Source organism: Lampris incognitus, chromosome 2 (genome assembly GCF_029633865.1).
Source record: "Lampris incognitus isolate fLamInc1 chromosome 2, fLamInc1.hap2, whole genome shotgun sequence".
NCBI classification, from domain to species: domain Eukaryota; kingdom Metazoa; phylum Chordata; class Actinopteri; order Lampriformes; family Lampridae; genus Lampris; species Lampris incognitus.
In genome coordinates this window covers 81,635,863-81,648,096 of record NC_079212.1, presented here as the reverse complement: position 1 = coordinate 81,648,096, position 12,234 = coordinate 81,635,863, and the positions used below count along the sequence as shown (strand labels likewise).

The window sequence follows — 12,234 nt, the reverse complement described above, 5'->3', positions numbered from 1 at the left end:
CGCAATGTAGCACAGGTGAGGAGCTAATGGATATCCACCGTCATTTGAGAGTTATAGGGAAGGTATCTTTGAACTTTATGGAACATCTGTTGTATTGGAAAAGGTAAAATCGATACTATGAATCAAGAGTGAAATATTAAGATTAACTTGCCTCCAGGGCACCTTAAGCAAAATTTAGTGAAGCCAAATGCCTTGTGATGCTCCTCACCAGCAGAGAAAGGAAGGAATGCAGCTGGCTTCACAAACTCGCCATCCTCATTTAGAAAGTGTCCTGGGTTAAAGGTGAATGGTGTCTCCCATTCATTCTTGTCATACAGTACTGTTGTAAGATTCGGAATAACTGTAATACCCTGTATATAGAAATGACATAAAACAGAGTGAACAACTTAATCTGTAGCAAAGTAGTTTTTATAGGATGCTTTGAAAAAAAAGAGGAATGACCTTTGGGATAGTGTATTCTCCCAACTGGATATCTCTGGTGGTTGCATGAGGTACGTTGAAAGGAACTACATTGCCCATCCTCTGGATCTCATGAATGACAGCATTAGTGTAGGGCAGATTGCCACGGTCCAGAATGGTTGGCCGTCTGGATGGTCCGATCACTTGGTCTATCTCAGCCTGGAGCTTTTCTATCAAACAAGACAAAGGAGGACAGGACAATAAAAGCAAGATATCGTGATCTTGGAAAAAGGTCATTGAGTAAGTCTGACATATATTTTGCCAGTGTGATATCATGCAGCTATGAAACTTGACATTAATTTTGTGTCTTTTTGAATTTTCACTCTACAGAACTTTGCTTTAATTGTTGGTCGGTAAGTCCTACCCTGAACCTCTGGGTATTTTGTCATGTAGAGCAAGGCCCAGCAAAGGGTGTTGGCTGTAGTCTCACTGCCAGCAGAAAAAAGGTCCAAGACACAAATCACCAGATTCTCCTCATAGAAGGTCGTCTCACCAGTGGCATTCCCTTTGCTCTGAGAGAAAGAAACCAAAAATGCCAAGAATGTGCCATGCTACTGACTATTCAAATAAAAAATGTGCTACCTGAAGAAGAGGAATGAGAATCACTTTAATAACCTTTGCACAGAAAGTTGTTTAACTCAATATCAGCTCTGTAGCTTCATGTCATCCTCGACCTTATGTTGATAAGCTCTCAGTTAGTTTAGCAAAGCACTACAGACTTTTAGTCCATACAATGTGAGAAACAGGCTGGCCAAGAGGACAGGCATCATTCTTCAGCCTGACGGCTTCCCTCACTGCTGATGTCCACCAGCGGGTTCGTGGTTTGCCAACTCGACAGGCACCGATGACCTTATGACCACAGCTCCTGCCTGCCACATCTACAATCTTCAGCCTAAGGTGCTCTGGTACCAAGTACACTTATGAACTACCTTATGTTCAAACATGGTGTTTGTTATTGCCAATTCATGACTCGCACAGAAGTCCAATAACAAGGCACCGCTCAGGTTCAGATCGGGGAGGCTGTTCCTCCCAATCACGCCCCCTCCAGGTTTGTCCATCGTTGCCCACGTGAGCGTTGAAGTCCCCCAGCAGAACTATAGAGTCCCCAGGCGGAACCCTATCCAGGACACCACCCAGAGACTCCAAAAAGGCTGGATACTCCAAACTGCTATTCTGTGCTTAAGCACACACAACACTCAGAGCTTTTCCCCTAGTGACTTGCAGTCGTATAGAGGCAATCCTCTCATTCCCTGGGGAGAACGCCAACACGGCGGTGCACAACCTGGGACTTATATCCCCACACCCGCCCGGCACCTGTCACCTTGACCAACTCCAGAAAAGTAATGAGTTCAGCCCCTCTCCAGGTGTTTGGTACCAGAGCCCATGCTGTGTGGAGGTGAGCCCAACTATATCTAGTTGGTACCACTCCACCTCCCACACCAGCTCAGGCTCCTTCCCTGCTAGAGAGGTTACATTCCACATCCCGAGGACCAAGCCGCAATGCCGGAAGTCGGCACGCCCCGGTCCCCACCTTTGCCTGCCACCCGGCCTGCATTACACCCTACCCAAATGCTCATCCCTGCGTGTGGTGGGTCCATGGGGTCAATTTACACAATACAACACTGAACTAGAAAAATGCTTTTCCACAGAAAAAGCGTGTGAATGCTGAGCTGCTGAAAGAAATTGCGAAAGCATAGCTGAAAATGGATAAATAGGAAAAGTCAGAAAGTCACTAGCCTACCTGAAATACCTGGAAACTGAAATGTGAAATGGCTGAATATTTTAAAATTTTAAAGGTATGAAAAATTTGCCATAATGTGTTAAATACATAAATAGTTTGATCGTTGAATGGTTTCTGTACTTTAAAGTATGAAAAAGTGGAAGTGGTGCAAAGATTTCAAAGTGCTCCCAGTCCCATTACAAACACACACAACAAGGCTGTAACAAAACTTGCAAGCATTTGCAGCAATGGTTTATGTATGGAAAAGGTTTGAATATTCTGAAATATGTGACCCCCCCCCCCTTGCTGGTAAAAGAGTCTCCAAGTAGGCCTAGGTCATTGAACTGCAAAACCTGACCTGAACATTGTTCTTCTAAAAGAAGAAAAAAGAGCTACAGTACATCAGAAGAAATGGTCTTTATTTGTTATGAGAGGAGGGGTAGAATGAGAGGAGTAGGGGTAGAATGAGAGGAGGGGTAGAATTAAAGGAGGGGTAGAATGAGAGGAGGGGTTGAATGAGAGGAGGGGTAGTGATGAACATGAATAGTGACGAAGAGGAAGGGTAGTGATGAAGATGAAGAGTAGCGATGAAGAGGAAGGGTAGTGATGAAGATGAAGAGTAATGATGAAGAGGAAGGGTAGGAACGAGGGTAAGAAGGTTGTAGGAAGGTAGGATAGCAGGGAGGTTGTAGGAAGGAAGGCAGGAAGGTTGTAGGAAGGAAGGAAGGTAGGAAGGTTGAAGAGGGAGGAAGAGCAGTTAAGAAGTGGCAGAAGCTGATCAAATCTACCAGGAGTTGATAGTTGACAGTAATTAGACTGGCAGTTGAGTTTCAAATTGATATGTGATGTCACAATAGGACTGAACATTCTAACAGGCAAAGTGTATAGAGCTGAATTGTTCAAAAACTATAAAATATTTTTACAATCTGAATAGGATTCTGAAAGAGCTGAATGTCCTGAACTGTTAATGCTTTAAATGGGGTTTCTAGCTCAAAAAATGAAGGAGGAGATACAGTTCAAAGGTGATGAGGATTTCAACCTTTCCCCATAGACTTCCATTGTTTTGAAAAAGTAGAAAAAGCTTAATATGTCTAAAAGTATAAAAGATTAAAAAAACCCGAAAAGTGAGCCTTAATGGGCTTAAAGAGATGAACATTTTGATACCTGAATAGTTTCAGTGGCTAAAAGTATGAAGGAGTAAAAGAGGTGGAAATGTTGCAAAAGTCTCCATTCAAAAAATGGCTGAAAAAAGTTGAATATTTGAAAAAGATCAAAAAGTATGAAAAATCTGAAAGGGGAGCACTAATGTCCTTAATGAGTTGAACATTTTGATAGTTGAATGGTTTCAGTAGCTAAAAGTATGAAGGAGCTACAAAGTGTCAAAAAATGGGCGGAAGAAAAAAAAATAAAGAACTGCAAAGCAATCATGTGAATGCCCCCAGCATTCACAATAGATTCCTCCTTCCCTCGCAGCAACGCTGTCCTCCGTTCCTGTCCCATCTCGTTACACTGCAGCAGCAGCAGCTTGTGCCGTTAGCCGCTAGCCATGACCTCGCGCTCTACACCCGTGAAAAACTTGTTAAACTCGGACTTTCTACCGAAGATAACAATCACAACGTGAGAACGCACTTCCTCGTCGTCACGTTTGTTGTGTACTCACTATGGATTAGTGACAACAACTATTTAATAACCAAACATCAGACAGGAGTAGGAGTGAACATGAGCTTCATCTTTAGTAACACACTTCTGAACGGCTGGTTACACGTATCAGTGACGTACAAACTAATAGTCAATACATAACAGTTAGCATCTGACATTGGAGAAACCACAGATGGTAATCTGTGTGATTATCAATAACCTATCATTCACTCCTTGCTTGTGTGAAAACAAATCTACCTTAAACAATGCTTTGCTTCAACTATGCATTGTTGGTTTTGGAAAAAAAACACTCAATTTTTAACAAGACATGTAGACATGTGGTTGACTTCTCCAACCAACCGAAAACTCATTTGAAAACCAGACTTTCACATTGAAAATCAATGCCTTGAAAATGTGTAGTGTTTGGCTGCAGTGAAGCACTCCTTCCCAAAGGATGCTTAGATTATCTTTATGTTAATTGTAGATGTACAGTGAACAAAAGTCAACAGGCCCTCTGATGTAAGCCCTCCAACTCAAACACATGCAACTGATGCATTATTTGAAAATTTACAGAGGTGGAGCTTCGCTAAAAACCAACCACCGGGTAGGCTCTTCACACAAAATGGCTGCCAATCAAAAGACAAACAATTTTGATGTGTTTATACATTTTAATGGTTTAATGGTTTGAACTATCTGGCATGCCATACTGCAGAATGTGCAACTTGTAATATGGGGCTTCCTCCGACACCTATCCCCTAATAAAGCAGTGATTTTCTCACCTACCTTCTGAATCTCAATCAGGTAGCAGTCAATGTAGTCTCTGGGCTCTGAGGGGTTCCAGTCTTCCTTGTGTTTGTTGATCTCGGCTCTTATGAAGTCCATCGTGTCTTTATAAACTGTATGAATGGTCTGGTGCGGCCCCGGCAGTTGTCTCATCAGCATGGGAAATGAGTTGTACAGCTGCGCAAACATTATTGTTAACGAGATCATGGTTGCCTGCGACATCTACAGATCAATGAATTTCAATATGTAAAAAAAAAATCGTTTTCGCACATCATATCATACATAATGAAAGAAGCTAAAACTAAGAAGAAGAATCAAAGAAGCTAAAACTAAGAAACTTTTTAAAATGCAGAATATATTAGCTAGAATTTTAAACAGTATTAAAGTTGATTTGGTGGCAATTGTCCCCTGTTTCAATTCCCACCAAATCCATTTTTGCCAAAAAGTTGATTTGGTGGCCAAAGCGGATTTGGTAGTTTCCATCGGTACCCTGTGAGGGCACAGCACCGATGGCGGTCTTGTCAAGCCGCATAATGATTCGGCAAAATTTTACGTCGGATGCCCTTCCTGACACAACCACTAACCCTATGGACGGGGACAAAGGTAAAGCGCTAGTTGCCATCCCAGTATTCATGGACTTGCCCCCTTGCTTGTCGCCATAATTCAAATACAATGCTAAACAGTATTAAGGTTGAGTAGATGGCAATCCCAATACAATACCTTAGCCGAAACAGAGTTTAGAATATGAAAAAGTTGGTCCAAGCCTCGTAGCAATGTGAGGAACCCCTCATCGTTCATTTCAAAGCGATGACCAAAAACAAATGAGGAGATGATGTTGGAGACAGCAGTGTAGATGAGCATGTGGGGATCAAAGGGGTTGCCTTGACAAATAAACATAATTTTACATTAAATTGCATATCTCTCTATTCAATAGATGTTTGAGATGCTTATAGTATATATGAAAAGGAACAACGTCAAAGCAACTCAATGTTTTGTAAAAAAAAAAACCAAGTGATTTGTTTGCTGTCAATATTTACCTTTACGATCAGCAATTTCTTTCAACAAATATGCTATTTCTTCCACAATGGCAGCCTCAAAGGACTTTCTGTTGATGAAGTGTTTGAGGGTGAGTAGGGCAAAGCGCCTCTGTTGTTTCCACATATGCCCATTAGTGTTAGCTATACCTAATAATACAAATCAGTAGAGGATTATTATAATCACAAGTAGGAAATACACATTAACACTACAAAGGCTGAACATTAGAGTCAAAAATCTTGGAAAAAAGGTGGTATTGATACAAAAAACAAAATAATTACATTTTGTTAAGCTTTACTTATTTTCTGTTGACATTTTTTCATGGGATCAACGTTGAGATTTTAAAATACAGAGACAGCAATCATTTGTGTAAACATTCTGTCAGACTGACTACTCTCAAATGTACACTTGAACCAGGAACCAGGAACACTTAATTTGTCATTTCACTTTGTGCACTTGCGTATGTAACCAGGTTAAAATTAATGTTTTTATTTTATTTTGTTTGAATATGAAATATCACCAAATCCTGTCTGTGTGCTGTTATTTGTGTTTACTACATTTTATTTTATGTCATTATTTACTTTTATGTATGTTTTCCAACGACCGTCATATACGTGTACTGTCGCTTTAAGAGAGAGGTCTTGTGGGTACACGGAAGAGGGAACGCGGGAGAGGCCATTTTTGTTTTGTGGGAGGAGTCTCAAGCAGCAATCGAGCCGAGCCACACGTTTTTCTTACCGTGGGACAGTTTTGCTGGTTGAGGAGAACGTAACCTTGAGTATCCCTGTAAGAAGATACTGCAAGCTGTGGGATACTTGTTTATCCTTTCTTACATCGGAGTCCCGTGGACGGTTTCTACTTCTAACGCACACGAGTGGAGTCCGGGCAGTGGTTGAACTTCGACCCCCACGTCCGTAAGAAACACCGCTCCCGCTGGAGGACTGGACGGTTGTCGAAGGGTTTGAAACCAAAATAAATGGCAAGGTGGGCCAAATAGAGTCCTGTGTGTCCCCCCCTCCTTCTTTGATCATGATGATGATGATGAGAAACCGAGGGCCCCCACAACACCTGGGGCCCCACCGAAAATAGAACACAACGCAGAGCTACTGATGAGAGTGACGGGCGTGCAGCAGGCTGACCAGCATAGAACAGCATAGGACTGCCCCCGTTACATTGGTGCCGTGACCCTCCTGGATCCTGAGAGCGACATCAGTTGCTCGCCGCGGGAGGCTGCTGTCGTCATCAAGCCCCAGACGTCCTCAGGTATTTCTACAGGCTGTACACTCATGTTACAGTGGACTGGAGTTGAGCTGTGTGGACACTGGACAGTCATAGCTGTGGTTACCATGGACTGGGCTTGTGAACAGGACATTTGTATATACTGAAGGAAGAAAAACACACGAAAAAAAAGGAAAAAAAGGTTAATGTTGATGTGATTGAAGGACTCGTGTGAATAATCTATTGATCTAAACTACTGGATATGTGCATATGTGATTAATCTATTGGTGAATTTGTTGATTGTGTGCGATTGTTTCAATCTCTTAGTGATTTCTAGATTCAATTATTTAAATGAATTGAGCTTTTCACTTTTTTATTTTATTTTTTATTTTATCTGAGTGTTAGAGGTAGGAACATGGCAGAGGGTGGTTCGTACGTAGGTGGGGGTAACATTGCTGATCAGGATCTTTTGGATCGCCAGTGTGCTATGGAGAGGGGGTACCAGTTAGATGTGGGTGGGGGTTTACGGCTAGGTGTAGGTAGGAGTTTCGGGCAGCTCTTAGAGGGCGGGGAACCAGACACCAGAGCACCAGGACCTAGAGACCCGACCACATTTGGCACTCCTCAGTTCACCTCCACACGCTACGTAGAACGGGCCAGGCCAGGTATCAGCAAAGGGGCTGTGCTGGGTAACAGCGAGCAGCCAGTGGATGAGTTAGCCATGCTCATTACTCGGTTAGCAGAGAAGATAGGAGAGTCAATCACTGCTAAGCTGCAGGAAACACAAATGCTTAGAAACACACACACAGACAGTGCTAGGTCTGCTGAACAGTGTTCGGAGACAGTGCCTAGTGTTAGAGTAGTAATGCAGACAGACGCTAGGGAGCCTCCTATTTTCAGGGGCGACAGCTCTGATAAGTTTACAGTTCATGAGTGGGAGAGCCTTATGACTTTGTATTTGAGGAAGCGAGCCATTCCAGTTAGTGAGCAGTCACATGAGATTCTAGCTAAGCTTATGGGGAAAGCAAGGGACGTGGTGAGGATAAAGCTGCGCAACACATCTGTCGACCACATAGCGAACCCCCACATTATTTTTGATGTACTGAAGCAACACTTTAGTGACTTCACATACTCGAGCATGCCCCTGGCGGACTTTTACAGTACGCTGCCCAAGCCAGGTGAGGACGCTATGGAGTATTGGATTAGGCTTAATAAAACAGTGGAGGTGGCTGACGATTGCTTGAAGTGGCAGGGCCGTAGTATTGAAGAGCCAAGCCACGAGGTAAGCATGATGTTTATCAAACACTGTCCAGATCAGTCTCTTGCCAATGTTTTTAAGTTCAAGTCCGCAGGGAAATGGTCTGCTAGCGAGATCCAGGAGAGGCTTGATGAGCACATGCTGGAGAGGAAGTCCCGTGTTGCTGCAGGTGGACAACGTGAAGCAGGCGCGGTAGAGCGTAGGTTCCATTCACAGGTTCATGTCCCTGTAGTCGACATGGCTCCCGACTTGAGCACGAGTGCCGGTGGTGCTATCTCCCGTCCCGGCTCATGCGTCATCTCCTATACCATTTTGTGCAAGGTCTCCTACACCGTCTCCTGCACCTGTCTCTGGCGGTGATGATTATATGAGGAGTTTGGTGAGCTTGCTAGACCGTTTGGTCAAAATGCAGACTCAGGTTCCAGTTAGCGCTGCAGTCCGGACACCGACGCAGACTCAACCGCCAGCTAGCGCCGCAGGGCAGGTGTCAGACACACCGCAGAGGTTGTGCAGGGTTTGTAAGTCTCCGGATCACTCCACATTTTCCCACTGCAGCTGGGAGAACCGATGTATAAACTGTTTGTCTCCTGGTCATTGGAAGAGGGACTGTCCTCACCCTCAGCCGCCCAACCAGCTCCGTTCTCAGCCTGGTGGAAGAGCTGGTCGTCAGTCTCGTCCGTTAAACTACTAAACCCACACCTAGAGAGGGATGGTGTGGGTAATGTAGATGTATCCCTCACTGATGTCTCCGACCTGGCTCACTTGTATGAAGACAAGTGTGCCAAAGCACCTCAGGGTTCGCGTATGGTCATTCAGGCGACACAGAGGATTCAGGCTTTCAGTGACTTGTTCTATGCTCCTGTTCTTGTCAACCAGAGTGTGCAGCTTAATGGCATGTTGGATACTGGCTCTATGTCATGCAGTATCAGTGAAAATGCAGTAGAGAAGCTCCGCTCTGGGGGTGTTTTACCTGAGAAGCAGCAGCCTGAAGAGAACATTGTCTTGATTGGCTGCGGTGGTCTGGAGACTAGGCCTGATGGTTTTTATGACCTCAACATGCAGCTTTATGGTGTTTCCTTTGTCATACCCACTCTGGTCGTGCCCGGTCAGCATGATGATCTGATAGTCGGCACAAACGTCATTAAACATGTGGCCCATGTACTCAAGAGTGGTACTGAGTACTGGGACATCGCGTCCAGACAGGAACATCCATCTAGTCCTGACGTTGAACAGTTCTTGTCCATGTTCACGAATGTAGAGCGCTGGAGGGGTGGTGCAGTTCCTGAGAAGATAGGTACTGTTAAGCTCACCCAGGCCGTGACACTCTCACCGAGGCACGAGCACTTAGTCTGGGGCAGACTTCCTGCTAAGGTGCCTATGTCAGCTGGAAGCACTGTTGTTGTGGAGCCGACAGACTCCAAGGCCATGCCACGCAGTGTCCTCGTAGGTCGACTTGTCACACCGCTCTGGGGTGATAGGTGGGTACCCATGACTGTTGTCAATCCATCTGACAAAGCCATCACACTGAAAAGGAACTGCAAGTTGGCTGATGTGTTTCCATGCTTGGCGATTGAGGACTTTAATGTTTTCCAGGGACTGCAATCAGTTGCAGGGAGGCATGAGTCCAACGCCACAGATAGTGCCTGTCCCCCTGTCCAGCCGGCTAGGAGTTTGTCAGAGCTCGGACTCAGTGACATTGACCTCAGCTCCTGTCAGGTTAGTGAGGCATGCAAGTCCCAGCTCACTCAGCTGCTCACCGAGTACCATGACATCTTCTCCAGGGACTCTCTGGACTGTGGCGAGGTCACAGGATACACACATCGCATCCATCTGGTGGATGAGCGCCCCTTTCGCTTGCCCTACAGGAGGGTTCCCCCAGCCCACTATCAGAAGTTGAGACAGGTTCTCACTGATATGGAGGAGAAAGGGATTATCCGGAAGTCCTCGAGCGCATACGCTTCACCGCTGGTTATGGTATGGAAGAAGGATGGCGGGCTTCGGATCTGCACTGATTTCAGATGGCTGAATGCTCGGACCTTGAAAGACGCTCATCCCTTGCCACACCAGTCGGACTGTCTTGCCGCGCTGGGTGGTAACTGCCTCTTTAGTACGATGGACCTCACCTCTGGCTTCTTCAACATCCCAATGCATGAAGATGACAAGAAGTACACTGCTTTCACGACTCCCCTTGGGTTGCATGAATACAATCGCATGCCACAGGGCCTTTGTAATAGCCCTGCAGCCTTCATGAGAATGATGATTGGGATCTTTGGGGATCTGAACTTCACGAAGCTTTTGTGCTATCTTGATGATCTTCTTGTCTTCGCGCCGTCAGAGGTTGAGGCTCTGTCGAGGCTCCGCACTCTGTTTCAGAGGTTGAGGGAGAACAACTTGAAACTGGCTCCGAAGAAGTGTCATCTGCTGCAGAAGCGGGTGCGGTTTTTGGGCCACGTGGTTGATGGCGGAGGTGTGTCTGTCGATCCCTCCAAAGTAGAGGTCATCTCCAACATGACAGTGCAGGATCTCATGGAAGGTGATGGGTGCACGCCTTCTGTTCGTAGGATCAAATCTTTCCTTGGTATGGTATTTTACTACCAGCATTTCCTCGCGAACTGCTCCTCCGTGGCTAAGCCCCTGTTCGCCCTTACAGCTGGACAAAAGAGGAGGGGGAGGTCGGCTAAGGATAAGAAGCCCCATGGCAGCTTCCGTAAGCTTACCTCCGCAGACTGGACGGTGGAATGTGGGGAAGCATTTGATCTGTTGAAGACAATGTTACTGGAGTGTGTGGTGCTTGCCCATCCAGACTTTGAGGTGCCTTTCATTTTGTCGGTCGATGCGTCTTTGGACGGACTCGGCGCGGTGCTGTCTCAAGTGCCCCGAGGAGAGTCCAAGGCCAGACCTGTTGGTTTTGCAAGCAAGTCCCTCAGTGCCTCACAGCGGAAGTATCCAGCTCATAGACTGGAGTTCATGGCGCTGAAGTGGAGTGTTTGTGAAAAGTTCAGCCACTGGCTGAAGGGTCAAAGCTTCACCGTTTGGACAGATAATAATCCGCTGACTTATCTCCTAACGAAGCCGAAGCTTGACGCGTGTGAGATCCGCTGGGTGTCTAAGTTGGCGTCTTACACCTTCGATCTCAAACACCTGCCAGGGAAGAAAAACGTGGTGGCGGATGCATTGAGTCGCGACCCTTTTTCCAAGCCCGTCAGTCAGAGGCTACTTAGGGAGCCCTACCCGGCCCTTGTTCAGGAAGCCGACGGGGTTGAGGGGGACTCTGTGCAGGATGTTTTCAGACTCAGTTGCCAGTCCCAAACACTGAGTAGTGCGCGATCTGGGTTTGCTTGTGATGCAGCTGAGGTCAGGGCTTTTTGTCAAGCCAAATGTGACTGGCCTGATGCATCAGTATTCACAGCACTCAGTTTGGTCCAGCACGTTCAGCATCTGTCGGGTGGTCAGGATACACTGCCAATGTTATCCACCGAGGAGCTCAGGTTGAGTCAGGAGCAGGACCCCTGCATCTCCAAGGTGTTGCCCTTTGTCGCTGTTCGGAAGCGGCCATCGAGGCGTGAGAGGCATGGTGCTGACCAGAAGGTCCTCAGGCTGTTGAAACAGTGGGAGAAGTTGGAAGTCAATGATGGTGTCTTGTACAGGGTGACAAAGGACCCAGTGTCCAAGCAGAGGAGGTCTCAGTATGTTTTACCTCTGAGTTTGAAAGACAAGGCACTGTCTGGCATCCACGATCACGCTGGTCATCAGGGCCAGGACCGTACTCTCTCTCTTGCAAGGCAGCGTTTTTATTGGCCTGACATGGAGAGGGATATCAGAGCACATGTCAGATGCTGTCGGAGATGTGTGTTTGGGAAGACCCCAGAGCCAGCTGCTTGCGCGCCCCTGGAGAGCATTAAAACTTCCGCACCGATGCAGCTTGTGTGTATGGAGTTCTGGTCCGCTGAGGACAGTAAGCAGCGGTCAGTCGATGTCTTAGTGGTTACTGACCACTTCACTAAGGTTGCTCACGCGTTCCCCTGCACCAATCAGACAGCGAAGCAGGTCGCCAAGAAACTCTGGGATCATGTATTCTGTGTTTACGGGTTTCCGGAAAGAATACATTCTGACCAGGGCACAA

General features: G+C 46.1%; 1 protein-coding gene across 1 annotated transcript in view; it reads right to left on the bottom strand.

Moving 5' to 3' along the window:
- The window catches only part of LOC130130544 (cytochrome P450 2J2-like), a 123,603-nt gene that overhangs the window by 88,509 nt on the left and 22,860 nt on the right, over nt 1-12,234 (bottom strand). Inside the window, exons 3-8 of the mRNA XM_056300250.1 lie at nt 5,638-5,784; nt 5,321-5,481; nt 4,601-4,777; nt 824-971; nt 442-629; nt 209-350 (exon numbers count right to left, since the gene is read on the bottom strand). Of these exons, the coding sequence (XP_056156225.1) occupies nt 209-350; nt 442-629; nt 824-971; nt 4,601-4,777; nt 5,321-5,481; nt 5,638-5,784 (963 nt within the window). The remainder of the gene's footprint in view (nt 1-208; nt 351-441; nt 630-823; nt 972-4,600; nt 4,778-5,320; nt 5,482-5,637; nt 5,785-12,234) is intronic.